We start from the raw sequence: 22,963 nt of genomic DNA, 5'->3' as shown, positions 1-22,963 counted from the left end.
CGACAAACCTGAAATGAAAAATCTGTTAACGGTCGATGGTAAGGCATTTGCGAGTTATTTAGCCGATATCTTTGAAAAACTAAATATATTAAATAAACAACTTCAAGGAATAAATGAAACTCTTGTCAATGCAAAAGCGAAGATATTTGGTTTCATTACCTTTATTGAATTATGTCAGACAAATATTTACAACAAAAATTTTGAAAAGTTTCATTGGCTCCAAAAGTGTGAAGTTACTAATACCGCTATACTTGTTATTGTCGATCATCTGAAAATTTTATCGGCTAATTTAAAAGAAAGATTTTCTGATTTGAAAAAAATTGATTTCCCAACTTGAATGATGCAGCCAATGTTAGTGGATTTGTCTGATATTTCAAATATCAGTACCAAGAAGAACTCGCAGAAATGCTAAATGATGAGTCAATTAAAACATTATTTAATATAAAAGGTGCGACGGCATGGCTTTGTGAGGAAACCCAAATCAAATATCCAAATGCAACCAATTGTGCAAAAGAACTATTGTTACCCTTTCCATCTTCATATTTATCTGAATGCAGATTTAGTACCATAAATGAATTGCTGCTAAAAAAAGAAATCGGCTGGATATAACTAAACGGGGAGACTTGAGACTAAAGTTAACTAAACTGGATCCTGACATAAATCTCTTTGCAGCAAGCATCAAGAGCAAGGGTCTCACTAAATTTAAATAATAAATAATTACTAATAATTAAAATATTATAGAAAATCTTTCATTAAAATTATTTTGTACTTGAATTTCAGTTCTCCATTATATGTTTTGAAAATTTATTTACTGTATTTTCTCAATAATTTCCTAGTGATTTCTTCCTAAAACCTTCCTTAGTGAACATTTCAATTTTTGAATATTAAAACTTGTGTATATGTTAGGGGAGCATAAGAATTTTTGAAAGACTTAGGTGGGGCATAGCACAAAAACAGTTGGGAAACACTGGTTTAACTCGTCACCACTGGATAAGTCGACGTACTTTTGCTGTCCCACACTCCAATAAGTCGTCACCCCCTCCTGAAAAAATGAATTCACCCCGCATGTGTGGTGCGAACTCATTTTTTTTTCCAGGAGGGGGACTCAATTTATTTATTAATATATAATTAATATATTTAATAATATAATAATATATTAATATATATACATATTAAGGAAAATGCCTTAACATTTTATGTATTTTTATGTATAAAATAACAACAGATAAACAAAAAGAAAATACACAATCTACATCAATGTCACACCAGAATCCAATTTTGCATTTTCTCATGCCAGAAGCATTAAGAATCCTTTAGACGTTACTTGCCAACAATTGACAATTGCGAAGATGATGTTTTAAAGGCGTTCACGGATCGTTGAAAAAGAAAGTTGAGACAGTTAAGTGCTCAAAACAAACAACACTAAATGAATTTTTCAGTTTTTCATCTACAGAGTAATTATAAATGGAAGGCACAATGTATTCTAAGCCTATACTACTGTTTAACACACTACTGTATTTTATTAATTGTAGTTTTGTGGTTTTTTTTCCAACTTCTCTTTAGTCGTCACATCGGATAACTCGACACATTTCCACTTCCCCTTAGGTGTCGACTTATGCGGAGTCGACTGTATATATATTTGTGTGTGTGTGTGTAGAGTTATATGCAAGAATTGTGGTATGCAACATATTGCGTGTCAGAATAAACTTAAAAGTTGATTGAGAACAAAACATTTCTCACAATTTAAAATGAACAAAAATATTTTGAAAAGATGAATATTAAAGTTGAATTATCTTACATAATTAAAGCAGGATATAATAACAAATTTTATATTTTGTGAAGTCCCAAAAACGGGTTAACATTAATTATTTATATTAGAAAATTGTTAAAACGAATGTAGAAAATCGTCCATTGTTACAAGGGACAAAAACTGATCAAAGATCGGATTTGACGCGTTAGTCATTTGAAACCGCGACGCATGAAAAAAAAGGAGAAAGATGTCGAAAGACAAAAAGGCCTAATGTAAAATAAAACGCAATAATTGTAATGAGTAATGATTGTAGACGAATGTCCTCCAGTATAGATGGACCTTTGACAAGTCGCTCGTATACAAAATTTAGATCATTAAAATTAGGAAAAAGGGAAAAGTTAATTATGAAAAGGAACATCACATCGAAGCATTAAATTTCAAAAATCTCTCAGACTAGACAACAATAGGGAAAATATGAGCGCAAGTTTCAAAGTTCCATCAATTCTTTCCATCCTGAGTAAACGGAGGGTGTCAAGTAAAATTCGTCGAGGTGGCTCTTTCTGGTGACTCGAACAGGGGTCGTTTTTCGCTTGGAAACAAGCGAGGGACCAATCGAGAAGAGAGAAAGGAAGGACGTGGAGCCAATCAACATGAACAATACGAAAAAGGGAGATTGAAGTAATCACCGAATTGGAAAGACAAGAGACTTTTTCCGAGAGGTTTCAAGGGAGACAAGAGGTGTTCCAAGGTGTCCATCGAAAGGTCCGCCAACGCCAACCGACGAGTCGCTGCACCAGCCGCTGCCCCGGGGCCTTCTATCGAGCGACGATAGGAAACACATCGGCACAAAAACGTTCGAACGTTTACCTTTGTAACGATCTGTGCATAGTGTGAGTTGTTTTATGTTTAAATAAACGGGTTTCTTTGTGAGACACTTATTGTCTGTGTCACCTCCCTCACACCCACACGCGAACGACCCTAGACCATCCTGTCGCAAGATTAACGATCCCCCCCTAAAGGTCGGCGAACTTACAATTTGAATCTCTCTCCCATATATATATTTTTTGATATTTACATTTTTATTGAAATTATATAAACATAAAATAAATCAAAAAGTAATAATTAAGTTAATTAATATATACACAAAATACATACCTAAACACTTTTGTATAGTATCTGAGGACAAATCTTCTAATAAGGAATTTTTTGCTTCATTCATCTGATGTGATGGGATTTGAGAAATTTTACTATCTTTTGAAAATTCATTGCCACAAATCAATAATTGCTGAATTGATGAATTATCTCTTTCTGGTCTTGGATTTTCAACTTCAGTTTCTTTTAATGATTCATTGTTTGAAGTTTCTGATGATGATGCCTTATTAGTAGAGCAATCTTTATTTTCATGTTCTAAATTAGATGAATCAGTATCATCCTTGTCTATTTCCCGTAATTCTTCTACTGAATCAAGACTGGATTCTTCACTACTTCCATCTGACTGTTTTTCATTTACATCTGATCTTTTATTGGTTGTATCTGTCTTCAATATTGTTTCGTGTAAAGAATCATCTGTTTTATTACACAAATGATTTATATGTACAGATTCTGACTTATTAATGTGAGAAATTCTATTTATAGTAGTTCCTGAAGAATATGTTATTGGTAATAATCTAGTATGTACAACATCTGTTGCTGATTCCAGATTTGGTTCAGAAAGGTAGCAATCATCATTAGTACTTTGATGCATGGCTACAATATTTCTTGGGAATTCGTCACCATGTGATGGTATGAGAGATGGAATTGATGATACTTCTCCTGCAAGGCCAAGTCTATTAGCTGACTTTGGCACGGTTTGTGAAATATGAAGAGAAGGCACTTCTATCACTTTAGAAACAGACTGAATAGGTAGACTATCAACAGATATTATTTTTGCAACTGGTGATGATGATTTTTTCCTTACATCTATTAAGCAAATATTTTCTGAAGGATGATCATTTTCCATTTCTACAGAAATACCATCACTTAGGTCTCGATTATGCTCTAAATCTGAAAATTTCAATTGACAAGTTTTTGGATATTTATCATTATGATTATTTATAATTTCATCAATAGCATTTTCACCAATATGATTGGTATTATTCCCAGATTTTTCAAAAGATTCTTCAATTAACTTATTTTCATTCTGATGTGGAACAGGATCCTTTTCATCTTCATTAAGTTCAGAATTAGCTACTACATCTGGTTTCAAATCAAATGTTTCATTAAATGAAACACTTTGGGAATTGCTTGATGAAGTTACATAAGAATTCTGCAAAGATTCCAAAGTGTTATTGATAGAAGTAACCACCTTCATTTCTGTCCTTTTTTCTGAATAATCATTCAATAATGTTGATAATTCATTCTTTGAATGATCAACATTATCATCTGCCCTTTTTGTAATTATATTATCAAGATTTTGCCTTGAAGGGCTGTTTACCACTTTCGTAGACTCAACAGTAACATTATTAGAATCAATACTATCTTGTGAAGATGTTATTCTCATTTCAGAATTTAAACTTGTAGAATCTGAAAAGGTATTCTCTGACTGTCTAAGTAAACTTTCTTCTGATACTATGCATCTTGTCACATTCTGAGATTTATTTGATTGCACATTTCTTTCTTCATTTAGTTTTATAGAAATATTGCAATTACTATTTTGCTGTAATGAAGTATCAGTAACATCAAAATCAGTATTAAATTTTGATGATGTTGCATCACTTATTTGAGAATTATTCTTATCTGTAGAATCACTAGTACAAGTTGATGATATTAAATTCTTATTTTCAATACTGACAGATGAAGTTAATGATTCAGAAGTATGTGCTTGAGGTAGATGGCTATTATTTGATTTATTCTGACTTGTACTATCAGAAAGTTCTGAAAATTAAAATATATTTTTAAGTTCAATAATATAATATCAAATTTATTGAAAGAGATGAAATAAATGCAAAGTAACTAAAAATTATTTTATATTTCTACTGATCTAATATTCTTTATTATATCTGGGATGCTTCCATGTTCAAACAGCTAAGCAAACTAATAACATAGTTTGTTTCTTATAAACTAGATTATATTAGTTTGCATACTCAGCTGCTTCCACCTACAAACACACTTAATTATTGTAGAAAATTAATTTTCTAGGTATTTAAAACTGTACTCAAAGAGATTCAATTGCTACTCAATAACAAATTGATAAATACATATTCAGCTTAGCATGACACAGTAATTAAATATATTTTAATGAAAATTTATGTTAATTTACTGAAATTAGTCTTGTGGTACAACTTTTTTAATCAAATAATTATATAATATATCAAATATTTTCATAATATCAGAAGTTTTCTAAAGAGTTTAAAAGTAGAATTAAATAAAACATTATTTTCAAACTTATTTTAAATACCATACAGTGTGATTTATCTCATATGACATCTTAATGTACATCTTGTTAATTTGTGTTATATTTAATCATAGATAATTTCTTTCTTCACAAACCAGAAATTAATTCTCTTTTAAACAAACGTTTTCATCTGTTTTCAATGGTCATCGTCAAGTTTCGATGTAAATGGAATGTTTGTAAAAGAACGTAAAACCAAAAATTTGAAAAGTTTGCACGTCCTGAAGATACGTGACATTGAGCATGTGTGTATCTTCACGACATGCAAACTTTTTAAATTTTTGAAATTTACAAACTTTCCATTTACATCAGAACCTGATAATGACTGTTGAAAATAAATGAAAATGTTTGTTTAAAAGAGAATTAAATGCTGGTTTGTGGGTAATTGCTTATTTATTTAATTATATACCAGTAATATCGTGGTGATTGTATTTCTTTCTTCAACTTTGTAATCCAATATTTTATTTTATTGTAATTTATTAAAAGAAAATTAATACTGAAAATTAAATTTTAATGTTTAATATTAACAACTGAACCAATACTCAGCAGAAAGAATAATTACTAAAATCATCACTAAACACCTTTGGTTGCACATTTATTTGCTATACAGTAATGTTTTCAGCCTAATGTATAGGGCATCCTCAGATGCCATACTTTTGGGAATGTCTTCTATATTGTATTCTATTTTGGAAGTTTGTAACTGATGTTTCAAAAGTATGGTACTTGAAGATGGCCTATGCATTAGACTGAAAATGTTAGCATATAGCAAAGAAATGTGTCTCAGCAACCAAAGGTGTTTAGTGATGATTTTAATAGTTTAATATTAACACTAACATTAAAATTCAATTTACTATAACATTTAGAGAAAATACATATAACCAGTATGCTAATAAGTCCTGGTACAAAATATGTCTGAATTTCTTCAATTGTGACATGCACATCATTTAAATTTTCATACACTTTCTATTTGCTGTTCAAACATTTTTCAAATTCTATGTAGGCAAGTTTTTAGTTTCAAGCACATTATCATATACAATTATAAACCTGATGTAAAACATTAATTAATAGAAATAAAAGTCATTGGCAACACAACGTATGATTATTTTTTAGCATATGGCAATAATTAACAGACATTTTGACATCCAAAACTGCAAATTTTATTTATGATGACAAGTCATGCAACTTTTTTTTTAAATAAATTTTCAAAAAAAAAAAAAAATTGTATGACTGCATCTCCAAATTTTGGAGAAAGATGAACATTTTTAGCACATAAGCATAGGACTTAACATATATAAAAATTACAAAATTATACAATATTCATTGTGTCACCATGTGATTTCTCTATATGGTCAAAGTTTGAGCTGAAGATCTGTGCTAAATCTCATACAAGTGTTGATGCTCTCGAGAAATCCCTTCTGTAAGAATGGGCTGATTTTCCTATGGAAACATCAATACTGCCATACCATAAAAGAGTAAAGACCAAGGATGTCACTGTGGAACTCTCCCAAACTTGACATACCAGAGCTGTGGATAGTGTTATTTAAACATTTTTAGTTTTTTTGACGCATTTTCATTATTATTATTAATATTAATTAACACGTTGACTGCCACGTGACTTTTTAGGATTCTGTTGTAAAACGCCAATTTAATTTAATTATATTATATTATTAAAAACTCTAATCAGAGTACATAGTAATAATCAAATAGCATATAGAATGTGTTTTTCTTAAAATAAAGGTATTATGAATTATCTCGTAGTTGGCTTATGTAACAGAAAGCTCTTCGCTAAAGCCAAACTACGAGTTAATTCGTGCACAGACACGATTTGTCCTGTCACTTCGCTACAGCCAATCGGAGATGTGCGTCTAAATTCATTAGTAATAAATCGGATATAGAGGCAAGCACATCACATTTACGTCTTTTTTGAGAGTGTTATTTTTTATTTATTTTTATAATCAAATTATAAATATCCCAAAATGGATAAGAAAAGACCACTGACTAAAAAACAACTTGATTACTACACTAATCTAAGTGATTCAGAATCTGACAAAATTTTTGGTGAGGATGGGGGAGTTTATTTGGCAGCGAAATGGTCCTGTTACTGTATGTAAATGGAAAGACAAACGAGAAGTCCTTACCATTTCAAACATGCACGTTGTTGAAATGGTAAAGGTGTTCAATCGCAATGGAAAATGTTCGATGAAACCGAATATAATTCGAGATTATAATCATGGAATGTCTGGCATTGACGATCAGATCAAATGCTATCGTACTACACAGCTCTAAGAAAGATTATTAGATGGCCCAAAAAGGTTGCATTACATATTATAGAAATATATATACATAATGCGCACAAACTCTTTCAAAAAGCAACTTCTTCTAAAATAAAACTTATAAAGTTTAGAGAAGCATTCGTCAAAGCGTTGATTGCAGAAGAGATTCAACCAGTTTCAAAAAAAATTAAATTGCAGAAGTTTCACTATTTACAGAGTATCCCATCTACTCAGAAAAAACAACATCTGACAAAGCCATGTCGAATTTGTACCAAAGCTAAAAAACGCCAAGAAACGTGTTATTTCTGTCCAATCTGTCTTGAGAAGCCAGCCCTTTGTGTAAAAGATTGTTTTAAAAATTATCACAAACAATAAAAATATTGTTTTGCTTTTGATTTTGAATAAACATTTTATAATATTTTCTGTTCGTTTAAATTTATATTTCTGTTTTATAAATTATCACAAACAATAAAAATATTGTTTTGCTTTCGATTTTGAATAAACTTTTTATGATTATATTTTCTGTTCATTTATTAATAAATGTTCTGTTCATGTAAGCCAAACTTGATTTTTTGTTCTTGCCCCTGAAGCTATCTATTCATATTTACACTGATATACTACGAATTACATCGTAGCTGCACAAATATGGCAAGGAAACAAACTACGATATAACTCGTAGGTGGCGTCCTAGGCAGAAATGGTAACTACGAGTCATCTCGTAGATGGCAGTCAACGTGTTAATTAATTTTTTTGAAAACTCGACTACATTTTTATGATGTCTCAAAATATATTTTAATGTTACAAATAATGAAACAATACCAGTAATATCCAGCAAATAATATACTTTACTAAATAATAATGAAAAACAAATTTTCAACAATTTTTACTGCTTTCATTTCATTATTTGTACTTAAATCCAATTTCAAGTATTGCGTACTTTGATATGAATATTTTTTATTTTATAATAAATTTTAAAAAACATGAACAATAAAGGAAAATAATAAATATAAAATAATGATTAAACTTCTATTTAACTATTTAATCAAGACAATTAAAAAAAAGTTTTTAGATGCAATTTATTAATTTACAAATTTCCTTGTGGGAACAAGTGAATGTTTCATTTTAATTCAAGCCAACATGGAACTTTACTCTTTACAGTGTTGAAAAGTTTTGAAATTGCAAAAAAAATTTTTCTATTCTTTTTAAAAGCTGTTTCAGTTTTGGTTTTTTTTAAAATAAAAATTGAAACTGTAGTTTGATAAGAGAGACTGACTCAACCTTACTGCAAGTGCATAGTAAACAAGTAAACAGAAAATGCAAGTAAACAGAAATGTGAAGAGTGACTAAACTGATTAGGAATGAAGTAAACAACATTACAATTTCATGTTCAAAATCATACAGTTTCCCTCATTTGGTGAATATTCCCAATTAATGTGTATCAGCTTAACCAAGACTCTACTCTATTTTACTGTAATATTTTTGCAAGCTACTGCCAAAATATTTATTTTCTGTCATAAATTTCCCTGGAACTGTTTTAATTTCCTCCAAACTTCATTTGTGTGATTGGATATATGCTGTCATCTATAGTAGAACCATTCAAAAATTAAACCCAGACTTTTCTTCAGCAATTCTCTGCTCTGGCCCAGTGCCAAAACCATACATGACTGGTTAGAAGAAAAAGTTCCATAGTTCATTTTGAAGGAAGAATGGACTGACTTTCCTACGGAAACATCCATACTGCCATAAAAGAGTAAAGACCAAGGATGAAGGCCTGTATCAAAACAAGTGATGGATACTTTGAACATTAGAAATGTGTTATCTATCTTATCACCTATTTGTTATAAAAAGAAAATGTTATAATATTACCTTTTAATAAACCTGAATTGTAGACATTTCTATTTGTACCAGAACTTATTAGCATTCAGAATATTTTGTAAATATTCAGATAAATTTTTTGAAAAAAACTAAACATTTCAGTATTACATTAAATTTTTTATTACATTTCTCAATTTTTAACTATAAATATTAACAGATTTTGCTAATGACTTGTTAATTTAATTTATTCAAATTTCTATAAAATTTTATGATCAACCCTAAGCACATTTTTCATTTTTAAAATAAATCTTTGTTAAATTAAAAGACAAACAAAAAAAAATTATCTCTCTTACCTGTAAATGAATCTTCCAGTTTTTGGCTGAGGGATGTAGAAACTTCGATATTCGAATTTGAAGTTTTCTGAAAATCATTGGATTGTGATATGACATACGTAACACTAGTCCTATCTGTTTGAAATGGTATTTTTGTATAACTTGCCGATACAGAAATAGCAGCCAATACTTTTGAAACCACTGCGTTGTTGCTGAAATTATGAGTGTCATGTTTATATCCAATATTTGATTCCAAACTTACTACCTCATCTGGAATATTAGAAGAGTTTGAAATGCTAGTCCTTTCATTAGATTTTTTTCCTGACATAACTGTTGTCACCTCGGAAGAAGATAAAGTTGTTACAGTTGCATTAGTTGAAGGAGAAACTCTAGAATTTTCAGGCAGTGTTGACTTTATTAAGGCAACTGTTGTTATAGTGGGGGTGGTATTAACAGAATCAGAAACATGTGTAATATTTGTAGATTGAGTAGTTACAGATGCTGAGCTGATTTCACTGCTTATTTTCTCTTTGGGAGTAATATTAACAGTATTCTTAAATATATTATCGCATCCTGCAATTGGTGATACAGATTCATCTTCTGGCATCTGCACAATACCACCACCAGATAATGTTTTTACATTTTTATTCCAAAATTCATCTACATTACCATTATCTTCTTTATCACGAAGAGAATTTCTTGAACACTCAGACCTTGGACTTCTTCTACTATTACAGTCAGAACTCTTGGGAGAATGAGAAGACATGGCACATATAGATGCAATTTCTCCAGCAGAGGATCTAGAACTACGAGGAGAACGAGATTTCTTCTGAGATGACGAAACCATTTTTGTAGAGTCCAAAGAATATGGATCATAAATTTCTTTCACGCCCATTTCCTTCCTCGGACTCACAACAACAGCTGCATTTGGCCCTCTTAAAGAAATATGTAATGGAGGTACTCTGGGTTCTGAACTCCCAGATGGATTATTTGATGTACTGTTCTTCTTAGAAGTAGGAATATTAACAACTGATACATCAATTTTATGGCTTGACTGACACAAACCACTTATATCAGATTTACTTTTCTTTTCACGATTTTCGTTCTCTTTTGAGTCTCTTAAGGCTTTAGTATCCAACTTCAATCGAAGTTTTAATTTTTCACAAGAAGAACTTCCACTCATGCCACTAGAAGTGGACAATGAATTTTCTTGCTTTAATTCTTCATTTAAATTTACTGTTTTTGTAGCAGAGTCAGCTTTGTTTTCACTCTCTTTGTTTGATTCTATACTTCCCCAATCAGTAGATGATTGTGAAATATCTGTATGAGATTTACTGATCCCTGAATCAGTATCAGAAGGATCCTTGCCATTATCAGATAAACTTCTTTCAGATTGACCATTTTCAGGTGTATCAACTTCAAAATCTGGAAATGGAGGTAATGATCCTATTGACTCATCTTCCTCTTCATCACTTGGCATTGGTTCCATTTGACCAGTAAAAGGATTAATAAGATGTTTGATTTTACCATCTGTTGATGGTGGAGGTGAGGGAAAAGGATTTGGTTCAGGCGTTGAACTTCCTTGTGGCTTCTCTGCTTCTTTATTAAGACTAGACTCATTGCAAGTTGCAGGAGTTGCAACTGTTGAAACATTTAATGGTGAAGTGTTTACTTGTGATGTCACCATACCTAAAGAATGAAGAGAAGTAGGAAGTCTTGCAACAGCAGGAGTTCCAAATGGAATTCTTGTTCTTAATGGCAAATTGCCTGTATGTACTTGAGGTTGACCTTGTGCATGTGGATGGATATTGGGTACTTGAGTCATTGGTGGTGAAAGAGGAATGTTTGGGATGTTAGGCAGAGAAACATTAAAAGTCTGACTACTTAGAACTCCCAATGGGTCAAAACCTGAAGAAGACACATTTGGTACAGGATGCAAAGATGTACTGGACGGTGCTGAGGGATGCAATGGTGGTGATGGCAAACCAGAATAGATATTTGTGGTTGGGGAACTTCCTCGTACAGATATAATATCAGGAGATTTATCTTTAGGCCTTCTAGGCTTTCTCTTTCTCTTTGGAGGCTGATTTGCAGCTGGAGCAGGAGGTGGCATCATCTTATTGGTATGTGCATCACTTTGCAATAAGTTAACAAGCAATGGACTTGACAAAGCCACATTTGCTCTTGTGATAGTTGTAGTAGTAGTGGAAGTAGTAGTTCCAACAGCCACAAGCAGATTTGAGGTGGACACATGAGTTACAAAATTATTAAAAACTGGATTAGCAGTAGTGCCCTGAGATGTTCTTTGTGTTATGGAACTAACAGCTACCTGAGGTGAAGTAACAGCAGCTGATGAAGTCAAGGTATTGGATGAAGCTGAATTAGTCTGACTAATTGTGGTAGAGGTGGATGTAGGGAATGGTTGTGAACGTGAAGTGTAAGTAAAGCATGCATTACCCTGCATGTGGAACAATGGTTGATGATGAGCAGCACCATGCTTTGTATTCATAGCATGGGTCATACTGGCAAACGGAAAAGGACCAAAAGCAGTTTGAGGCCTAGTAGAGTTATTCTGAGGCAGACGAGATGTCCCCACAGATGATGCTGCCAAATAAGGAATTGGTTCATTGCTTGTTGGTGCCACCACATTTGGTGAACGAAATCCAACATCACGACTAGCTAGTTGACTGGTTCCTTGTCCTCCCAGTATTGAATCTACTGCATCTGATACATTAGTGACAGTTGTAGCTGAGGTACCAGAAGATGAAGGACCACCAACTGAAGTTGATGCTAGTCCTGTTTGTTGAGTTAGGAACTGCACAATATTTTTTGGATTTCCTTCAATAGTCTTTGGGACAGCTACACTTTCATTTCCTGATAACTCAAATGGTACTGAACCTAAAGTATTACGGTTATCAGTATTTGTTGTTTCTGGAGTCTTCCTCAACACTATTTCTGTTGGTTCATTATAATGTCCAGCCAAAGTTAATGTGATAACCTAAAATAAATAAATATGTTTTAAAAATTTGAATTCTACATAAATATTAATTAATAATAGCATTTCATTGCAAATTATTGTTAACACTGAATTATTAGAATCAATTGGGTTTAAAATAACTACAGCAGTTAATTAAAAAAAATTATAATATATAAGTGAAATAATATAAATGAATAAACATTTCTAAATATTTTTATAATGTTCATGAATAATGGCCAAATTTATTCTCTCTTAATATAGATTGATTTATAATAAGAAATGCTTACTGGACCTAAGTAACAAAATTAAATATATTCACACCTTTGACGTGTCCAGCATAAAGTTTAATTCTATAATTATAGAATTATGGTGGACACGTCAAAGGTGTGAATATATTTAATAGATTGATTTGATGATGATGATGGCATTTCCAATATTCATCTCTAATTTTAGATAGTTTTAAATTTACATTATAAGAATTAAAAAGTACAGTAGCCTTTCAGCATAAATCAGGAGACAAATCAAATGAGCAATATATCAGATGACATGATATAACTGATGTATCTACCTACTGTTTTTGTCTATTTTCAATCTTCTGCTATTGTGCTTTTTTGTGAATTGTATTTCATACAATGGTAGTTTCATGCCAATGGTTAAAATAGGGTAATATTTCTTTGCCAGTAAAAATAGCAAGTAAATTTTTAAGCAATTTTATATTTGAACACAAAAATGTATAATACATCCAAATGAGCAATATAATGAGGAGCTACTATATTAAAATATGCAAATAAAATCATCATACATTACTTAAAAGATACAATGTTAATTATACTGAAATTAATCTGATCATCACATTTTTCACTGCATTTTCTACTCTTGGTATAACAATCAATAGTGTGTTGGAATGGTCTCTATCTGCCAAACTACCTTTTGGAAACTACCCATTTTGGTCACATATTTACATTTTTATATACAATAAATCAACAACAAGATATCAATAAATACAGTAAAAGCCAATGTACATGAATGTCAAAATAAAAATAACAACAAGCAGTAATGACAGGCATTAATTCTGTCACTGATGCTCATCTTTGCTAATTTACAAGAAAAGAGATGATTGGTGAAACCAATCACTGATGTTGATTATAGTTTTAAGTCTGCTGTCCATGTGCATTAGCCTTAAGATTTATCTACACCTTTTTACAAAAAGTTTTATATATATTTATTTATTTATGTGACAACAAAACATAATTTTGAAAATATAAATATAAACAATCTTGGTACTACTTTGTCCTTCAGGTGCTATATAACTTGCATATAAATATAATTTCTTAAAGTATATCTCAAAAATTATTTGGAAGTAATGCTACATTAATAAAAATAGAATTATCATCAATATTTACAATCAGATTATTTTTCAAGATCACAGAATGTGTTATCTTGTAGCAGCTGAATGCAAAATAATTAAATTGAATTTCATAATTTAAGGATATTAACTCCTACAGTGTAACATTCAAATATATTAAATGATGTCAGTATCTGAAGAATATCCAAGTCTGAGAGCTTACTGAGTTTTATTGTATTTTTGTAAACTGATAGACATGCCAGTTAAACCGTGACTAAAATATAAAATTAATCAGATTTAACAAAACTAGTTGTCAATTAAACATTAAAGATAACATTCTTCTGAGTACAATAAAATAATAACATTGTAATTTGACTGAATTAGGAAGAGAGTTTTCGTTTACAAGACAATGAAACAATTAATGATTTTGATCTAGTTGATCTAGTAATAGTCTCTTTAATCCGAAAAATATTGATGGTAGACTGCCTCACAGCTTAACATTAATGATTTATTGACATTAGTAGTAGTAGTTAGTTAGTATGGGCTACACTGATCATCTATCCTGATCTTAAAAATAACACCTTCCTCTCAACTTTCCCACAAAGCCAATGTTAATGGATGTAAACCCAGATAATTTACACTGAGTTTCTTAAATTTAATATGTTTGTTTTTGCATTTTTAAATCAAATAACAATAAAATACACATAAAAAAAGCACTTTTGGAATTTCAAGAGTATTTTATGTTGTAGAAAGAAGACAAAATGAAGAAATTAAACATATAATCATAGATTATAAAAGAATAAAAAAGAAAATAAAGATAAAAAAGGAGTCAACTGTTCACATTACCTGATCACCTTCCACTTGAACTGACAAAATACCCAATTCTCTTAATACTCTATCACCATGTTCAGCCAACTGCCTTAAACGTTGTGCAGCTTCACGTGGGATGTTAAATGTTACTCTAACACTGTTCCATGGTTCAATTTTTGTCACCTTAAAAGGCTTCTCTTCTGAAAATTTATTATATAAAAATATTCAACTGAAATAGTTATTATACTGTAAAATATTTCTGTATAAAGAAAAAATATTTAGATAAATTTAACATGAAAAATATAGTATTCCTCAAATATATTTTTAAAAATGTATGCAATAATATGTTGTTTAAGAAGATTTTTCTATCACTAGTTATAAAGTTATATCTATAAATGTAACTACATAAAGATGAGCATACAGGAGAAGTTTCTCAGATTCTTTCCCTATATTTTAATCATAAATAAAAAGAAAACATAAAAAATAACAAACTTTATGAGAGAAACTATTGAAAATGACAGGAGTCAAACAGAATTTTACATTTGATATATAAGCTATTAGTAGTAACGAAGAAATAAAAATTTTTGTGCATTCATTCCCGATGAGGGCCTCTAATAGACAGCTGAAAACGTTTGAACATTAAAATTTCTTTGTTTATTATGTGCTGAATTTGCATTTAGGTATCAGTTAGTTGAAATAAAAAAAATATTAAATTTAAAATCATTAAATATAGTAATTTTAAATATTTAATTGAGACACCATTTGACATTAACTTACCATTTGATATTAACCTCTTCAATTTGTAGATGAGGCACTGTAACTTGAAAGGGAAAGTGGGGTCATGAATATCTCCCTCACAAGTCAGGACTGTAGTAGCTAAGTCCTGCTCTTCTTCTTCCATATCTATATATTAAATTTTACAAAATAATGATATTTTAGTTTAATCCTTTTCCATAAAATTTATGTATAGAAAATAACAATTTTTTAATTATACAAATTAATAACTTATACCGTTGCTTGAAAGTTTAGTAACACTGCCAAAAAGTGAATATTTCCAATTTTTAAAAAAATTGCAATAAAAATATAAGTACAGTAGAGAGTCGAAAATCGGCACCCTAGTAATTGGAATCGCCTGATAATCGACACGATTTTCAGTCGAACTGTTGTCGTGCTGAATCGAACGTTTTTGATACTAAATTTACTTCTAAAGTATAATTTTCATGTTTTTATATTCTTCAATATATTTATTTTGTTTGTACAAAATAAAGAAATAATTTTTAACGATACGATAGCCTCGATTATTATTATAAAAATTTTCGTTCGGATTAAAATCGACGAAACTTCAACGCAAAGCGACACGCAAAGGAGAAAAATTCAACACAAAGCGACACGCAACGGAGAAAAATTTGAACATCGGACAGGTTAATATATTTTTTCGTACATAGACCGTAATCGTAACAAATCCCTAATCTGAACAACCCCAGTCCCCAATTGATGCCGATTTTCGACTCTCTACTGTAATTTAAATTTATAATACACATATTTATTTGATTTATATAATCCAGTAGTGTTTTGCTTCTTGTTCCTGCTGGCTAGATTATTGCATTAGATTACATAAGATATTCGAACAGTTATAAAAATTTGGATTTTTTTTCACTAAATCGTTTGAACCTGGAAACAAATACAAAATGTTCCAGAGAATTCAAAATACCTGACGATGATCTGTATATCAGGTTGAAAACATTTGTAAAACAATAAATATTGGTTCTCAGAGACCTAAGGTGTGTGTATTTAAAGAATCTGAGTATATATTGAAGTGATTACATAAGTCTATGGAGGTTTTTGGTAGCTTGTAAACTGAATAAAAATTTGTAGCTGATTGCTTACATACAGAATCAGATTGGGTTAAAATTGTGAGCTTATGTCATGTAATAGCAAACTAATCAGAATATACATTAGTGAAGAAAAATAATATAAAACTGGAATTATTAATGATTAATAAAAAAATTTCATCAAACCAATTCAAACAAAGTAATTGGATATACACGATATGTTACAATCATTCAAAATCCAGTTATCCTGCATGGATGAAGGTGCATGCATTTGTCTCCCCATACAAACCATCAAACATCTCAAAAATTAAACAACACTGCAACACTATTTTCTGATATATTTATACCAAAATAATACATAGTAAAAACTTAAGCATCGATTCACTCGAAACCTTCATTTTTTAGCATATCACCTTCATTTACTCATATCTTAAATTATTTATTAAAACCAAATTCTATTTTCATATAAAATACTACATCTTGAAAAGTTTTATTGTTGAATTCATAGAATGAACAGTACTAGCAAGTTGTGATGACCCCAATCCAAATAACAATGTAGTAAAGTTGTAGGTTACATTTCTTATATAACTATTTGATATTTATGGTTTTCACAAAAGGAAGAATTAAATAATATTATTCTAACATATATATAAATAACAGCTCCGCAAATCCAATTTGTCTAGAGCAATGGCAGCTTGACTGCCTTCCTTTAGACAAATTACTTCATATCTAATTAACTTATAATGAATTATTGGATTATAATAAGACTAACTATCTTTTGTTCAATTTACTGGAGCAATCAAATAAAAACAAAACCAGTAAATACCAGTAACATTAAAGTTCTATTACTGGTATTTAAAGGTTTTGTTTTTATTTGATTGTCCAATTAATCAGCAGATCATCTGGCTTTATTCCAAATTATACTATCAGATTGTTATAATATAAAGATTTATTTGTAAAAAATTATCACAAAAATTAAAATAAAGAAATTAATTCCTTATGTGTAAGCAAATATTGCAATAATATACTAATCTTAAACACTTATGTAAAAAGCAAACAAATGGAAGATATGCAACATCTCAAAAACCCTATAAAATTTTCTTTTCAAATAAGAAAGAAAAACTGTGCGATGTTAAAAGGATTAAATCATCATCACAGAATTACATCCATGTTGTAATGAAGTTCACAAATGATTAAAAAAATAATTTGATCAAAAGGTAAATGATTAGGTTTAGACCATTGTCTTATGTTAAATTTAATAATTAGAAATAAATTATCAATTAAATCATATTATTCATATCAACAATTAATTACCCTGTTATGGAGTTACAACTGAACACAACAAAACACACATTGTTAATTATCCATAATTAACTGTGTTCATAATTACAACTAGTTATAACTTATTAGTAATCTTAAAGATCTAGTTAATCATGAGATTAACTTATTAAAATAAAAATCTTTTTGGATATTCAATTCCATCACTGTGGAGATTTTTAGAAAAAAAGTCAATTCAGAGTGGGGCTTGAACCCACATCTTCCAGATATTGTGCAGACGCATTACACTGTCCAAACTTCTACCTAATCTTTGCTTTCAGACTACATTTAAGCAGGACCATATAACAATACAGGTTAATCATTGTACTGACTTGGAATGTTATATATCCAGGCACCTTAATAGTTCTTAACTGAATACGAGCCATTTTGCAGGTTGTTTGAAATTTTGAAACCTTAATAAGTATTTTTTTTTATTACATTTGTATATATTTAATGTACATTTTAAAGTTTTTATAATTGGTTACATCTGTATTAATAAGCATCCACAATGTGCTGTGGCATATAAATAAACAACAACTAACCCGTTATATATAAAGACCAACAACTAACCCGTTATATATAAAGACCAACAACTGCCGAATTATCGGGCTAGCAAATGGCTATAGTAATATTAATAATTTAAGTTAATTTGGTACTAGAGTTAGGCGTTAGGCACCATCTCTTGCTAAATTTAATAATTAGAATTTTAATTAAATAATTTAAATAAATTTTGGCTTAACTGGAAGAAAAGAATCGGCCCGAAGCGGGATTCGAACCCGCAACTTCTGCTATCCGTGCAGACACGTTACCAGTTACGCTACCCGGACCTTCGGTCCGATCCTCCCCTTCCAGTTGATATAAGATTACCGTACGACCATCGACGGCTATTACAATGCCGGCTGGGGACACATTAATTGCCCACGTCCTCCCAAAGGCACTCAACCGGCCATCGCAAACCCCGGCAAGGCGTATACATATAAATAAACAACAGCCATATATATACATATAATACTATAGCCATTTGCTAGCCCGATAATTCGGCAGTTGTTGGTCTTGTGCTGTGGCATTTTCACATCGCCAGATCATGTTTTGATTGATTATTAAAAGAATATTGATTTCACTTTGTGGTCTTATTGAATATGTTGAAATGTATTGCGCATATTTTTGAAAGTGCCACTACACAAAAGTTGCTGTAGCTAGATCTGAGAAATCAGAATACATGGTTGATTTTTCACTCAATGAGCATTTTTATTCTTTGATCCTAACATATATACCCATTTCATTTAATATTTTTGCTCTTTAAAACTTAAAATGTGCTATTAAAATTAGCTTTTACTATTTTCAGTTGTTTTATATAACTACAGAATTTAAAATAAATTCATATATATCTAATGAATCATCAAACACCTAATGCTGAGAAATGTTTATTAAACAAATATTAACATTTTCGACCCAATACGATAGGCCATCTTCAGATGCAACTGAAATTCGAACACTTTTACATTTAAATTTAAAACAAAATACTAGATAAATTAACAAATAAATAATAAAATAAAACAAAATATACTAAACGAACTAATACAATAAAACAAAAAAATAACATATGTAAAATAAAATAAAAATGAAATAAATACACAGAAAATGCCACTAAGTATAATGGCAGGTGTGGGCTAAAAATTTTTGTGTTTTAGTTTTTCTTTTATATAGAACTTCCATGTGGAAGCTAGTCCATCCACATCCCTGGCATTAATACAACCATCCTTTAATTTACTTATCTCTTATATATATAAACATTTTTTTTATAAATTAATAAATACATAAGAATAATAATACATAATAAATAAATACATGCACACATGTGCACAAAGGGCATTTGGAAAGCAAATTCTGACTGGCCATAAAATCCAAAGAAAAAACTTTTTTAATTTTTCCAGCTCTTTTTTTTAAACAACACAAGAAAATATTTTGGACATGCATTTATTGCCAAAACTTTATATACATATCTTTAAACATAATCATCTGTAAGACTAAAAAACTTTTCATACATTTGCACAAACTCTTATTCCCTCAATAAAACGTCAGGCCAGATTCTTAATTAATCTTGCATAGCTAATCATCTTTTCAATGTTGTAAAATTATCATCCTGCTAACAGTGCCTTCAAGTGCAGAAACTGGTGGAAGTTTGAGGGCTCAATGGTGAGGGTATAGAATGGTAATAAATATTTTCCAGAAAAATTGTATCTAAATGGACCTATGTTGGACAATGTGCAATTACAAGTTGCCATGAAATAATATAACACCGGAAGTCTATATATTTCACTGCTTGTTTTGAATAGTTTGTCTTAATTTTTTTAAGGTCTCTTAATTCCATCTATATTTATTTTTGTTCATTGATTCAGGAATTCACTCAGCAAAATACCACCTTTTCTTCCAGTAGGTGGAGTTTTTGGACTTTCTCATTTGATGACACAATTATGAATGCCTGATAAATGCAGAAATATTGCTAGTATGTCTTATCTTCTGGAACAGGGATACAATGACAAAATGATTTATCCTATCATTACAGCTATATGTATAATTGAAATTTACTTTATTAGTACCTCTATATACATACACACATGTAAATATGCATTCATTATATATATACACATACATACATACATAAACACACACACCTCTTTTTTAGTTTGTAATTATTTTAGAACAGTTTGAGATTAATCTCTTCCGATTCATCTAATATTAGCATTTTAACACAAAACATATGATAACACTTACTTGCAAAGCTTCCATTAAGTTAAACTTTCTATAATGGGTTCTTCCTTTAAATATTTTTCATTTGTAAATATTTCACTGTTAAATTTTTAATTCTATCAATAAAACTGAAATGAAAAAATATACACACACACATAAATATCATTATAACAGTGGTTATATATAATGAAATCTAAAACGTTAATTCACAAAACAGAAATAAAAATACAAAAACAAGTTCACAATAAATCAACCAAGATTATGTAATTAATAATCAAAAAAATATCTTAAATTTAAAAAATGAGCAAAATGAGCAAAAGTTTTATATTCATATTTAAATTCAGAAGTAAAATAAATTTTAATTAATATCACATAATTCACAGCTTGGTTATGATAAATTTTCCAATTTTAATTAAAAATTTTTTAAAAGCATTTTTCTAGAAATGTTTGCATCTCTTAACAATAATAAAAACAAAGAAATTTTAAACACTTTATAAATAAACCACAATTACAATAAATTATTATATTGTTAAGGACAGTTCTGAGATTCTGTCTTTTACACCTCAAGAAGCTGTTATCCTCACAAAATATAGGATAGATAAAATTTATATACACAATTATAACAGCTAATAAACAATTTTTCATATTAAACACAGAAAACTTCCTATATTTAAATTTAAACTAAAGCTATATTTATCATCTTAAATTAAGCTTAGAAGAAGATTTAACTAACAAGTTCAGTTAAAATCATTATCAAATTTTTACTTACTATTAGTTTTACATTTTTATTTTAAAAAATGTTATAAATAAAAATTTAAAACAAACATTAATTGTTAAGGAGACCTATCCTGGTGTTACTGCAACAATAACACCAAGGATAGGCCTCTAAAAGGGATCATCATCAGCAAAACATTACACACCTACAGAGAATTGTCTAATTATTAGTATACACCTATGTCTCTGACAGATACAGAAATGATTACAGCTATGGTCCAATTAAATTACAGGTAATATTATCAGAGTGCCTTAAAATCACTACCTCAATATCCTGTAAAAGGCTTGCAGAGTTGTTGAGCACACTGTTCAGATTTTCAGTATACTTATTGTTTGGAGGGTTTTGAATGCCAGATATGTCTGTATGATGCAGTCAAAGACATTATGCATAGCTGACAAAGTTTGACATTGAGCTGAAGAAAGTAGGATGGCCATTTTGACCTAACTGAGAAAACATATTGGAGGCAGTGGATACAGAGAACATGTATGGTACATGGCAGGCATGTTCTGTATGCCCCAGACAGTCTAACAGCATAGAGGATCACACGATCACGAGACAAGCACAAACAACTGCAACAGACTCAATGTTCACCATCCAGAGATAGATGAAAGCCTCACTATGATCCCTCTCCTTGTCTCTTCCTGTATCATTGCAGGCAAACTAGCATAGGTAAATTTGCATGTATGGCACCCACTGTGTATCCTGCTATTAACATCCTAACACCATCAGCCTCATTTGCAGTGGTACTATAACAGAAAAGCACGGACCACTCATTAAAGTTTGGAGGACCACTGGTGAATGCTTCAATCTCACCTTTACTTTTGAATAGCACTCTCTCTCCATTACTGGCAAGCTTGTCTTGGGAGCCATTTCATATGATACTTGGTCACCTCTATTAGTCATATAGGAAGCATTGACTATACATGATTGTTCATAAAATCTTGTTCATTCTTACATTGTCTTTTATGATACTTGCAAACAGCCATTTTCCAGCAAGATAATGCTCAACCACACACAGCTGGGGTTTCCCAGAAATGTCCAATCATGTTGCCATACTTCTTGGCCTGCCTGGTCTTGACATTTGTTACTCATCAAGATTTTTGGAACCAGATTAGATGCCAGCTTCAGCCATTTATGATTTGACCCACTTATATCCACTTAAGAAGTCCTACAAGGTACTAAAGGTTTCTTTAAATTAGACTGTTGTTCCACAGGAAATTATCCCTTTGCTATGATACTGTAATCACTTACTACTGTTGTTATTATGTGTGCATTAACAGTTTCATTCAATTCCAATGCCTCTTCCTTGATGCATAGTTATTTGTCAGTGAGTGTAAATCAATGAGCATATTTAAATTTTAAAACATTTTATGATTTTAGAAATGATATATTAATTAGGCAAAATTATAAATATAAGAAAACTCAATTTAACATCAATGAAATTTTTTCAAAATTTGTTAATTTTTCTGAACCCCTCAAAATTACTTTTTACATCTTGATATGCTTCCAATTTGAGTGCTGGTGTTAATAAACTAGCCTAAAATAGCAATAGTGCA

General features: G+C 30.3%; 1 protein-coding gene across 1 annotated transcript in view; it reads right to left on the bottom strand.

The window, feature by feature from the left end:
- LOC136989704 (serine-rich adhesin for platelets-like) overlaps positions 1 to 22,963 on the bottom strand; it is a 104,365-nt gene that overhangs the window by 23,147 nt on the left and 58,255 nt on the right. The window contains exons 3-7 of the mRNA XM_067287942.1: positions 20,657 to 20,760; positions 15,510 to 15,635; positions 14,769 to 14,932; positions 9,622 to 12,598; positions 2,906 to 4,663 (exon numbers count right to left, since the gene is read on the bottom strand). Coding sequence (XP_067144043.1) covers positions 2,906 to 4,663; positions 9,622 to 12,598; positions 14,769 to 14,932; positions 15,510 to 15,633 — 5,023 coding nt within the window. The 5' untranslated portion in view covers positions 15,634 to 15,635; positions 20,657 to 20,760. The remainder of the gene's footprint in view (positions 1 to 2,905; positions 4,664 to 9,621; positions 12,599 to 14,768; positions 14,933 to 15,509; positions 15,636 to 20,656; positions 20,761 to 22,963) is intronic.

This window comes from Centruroides vittatus, unplaced genomic scaffold, assembly GCF_030686945.1.
Source record: "Centruroides vittatus isolate TY-2023 unplaced genomic scaffold, ASM3068694v2 scaffold_752, whole genome shotgun sequence".
NCBI lineage: Eukaryota > Metazoa > Arthropoda > Arachnida > Scorpiones > Buthidae > Centruroides > Centruroides vittatus.
The sequence above is the reverse complement of the archived record's forward strand: the minus strand, read 5'-3'. Positions and strand labels throughout refer to the sequence as shown.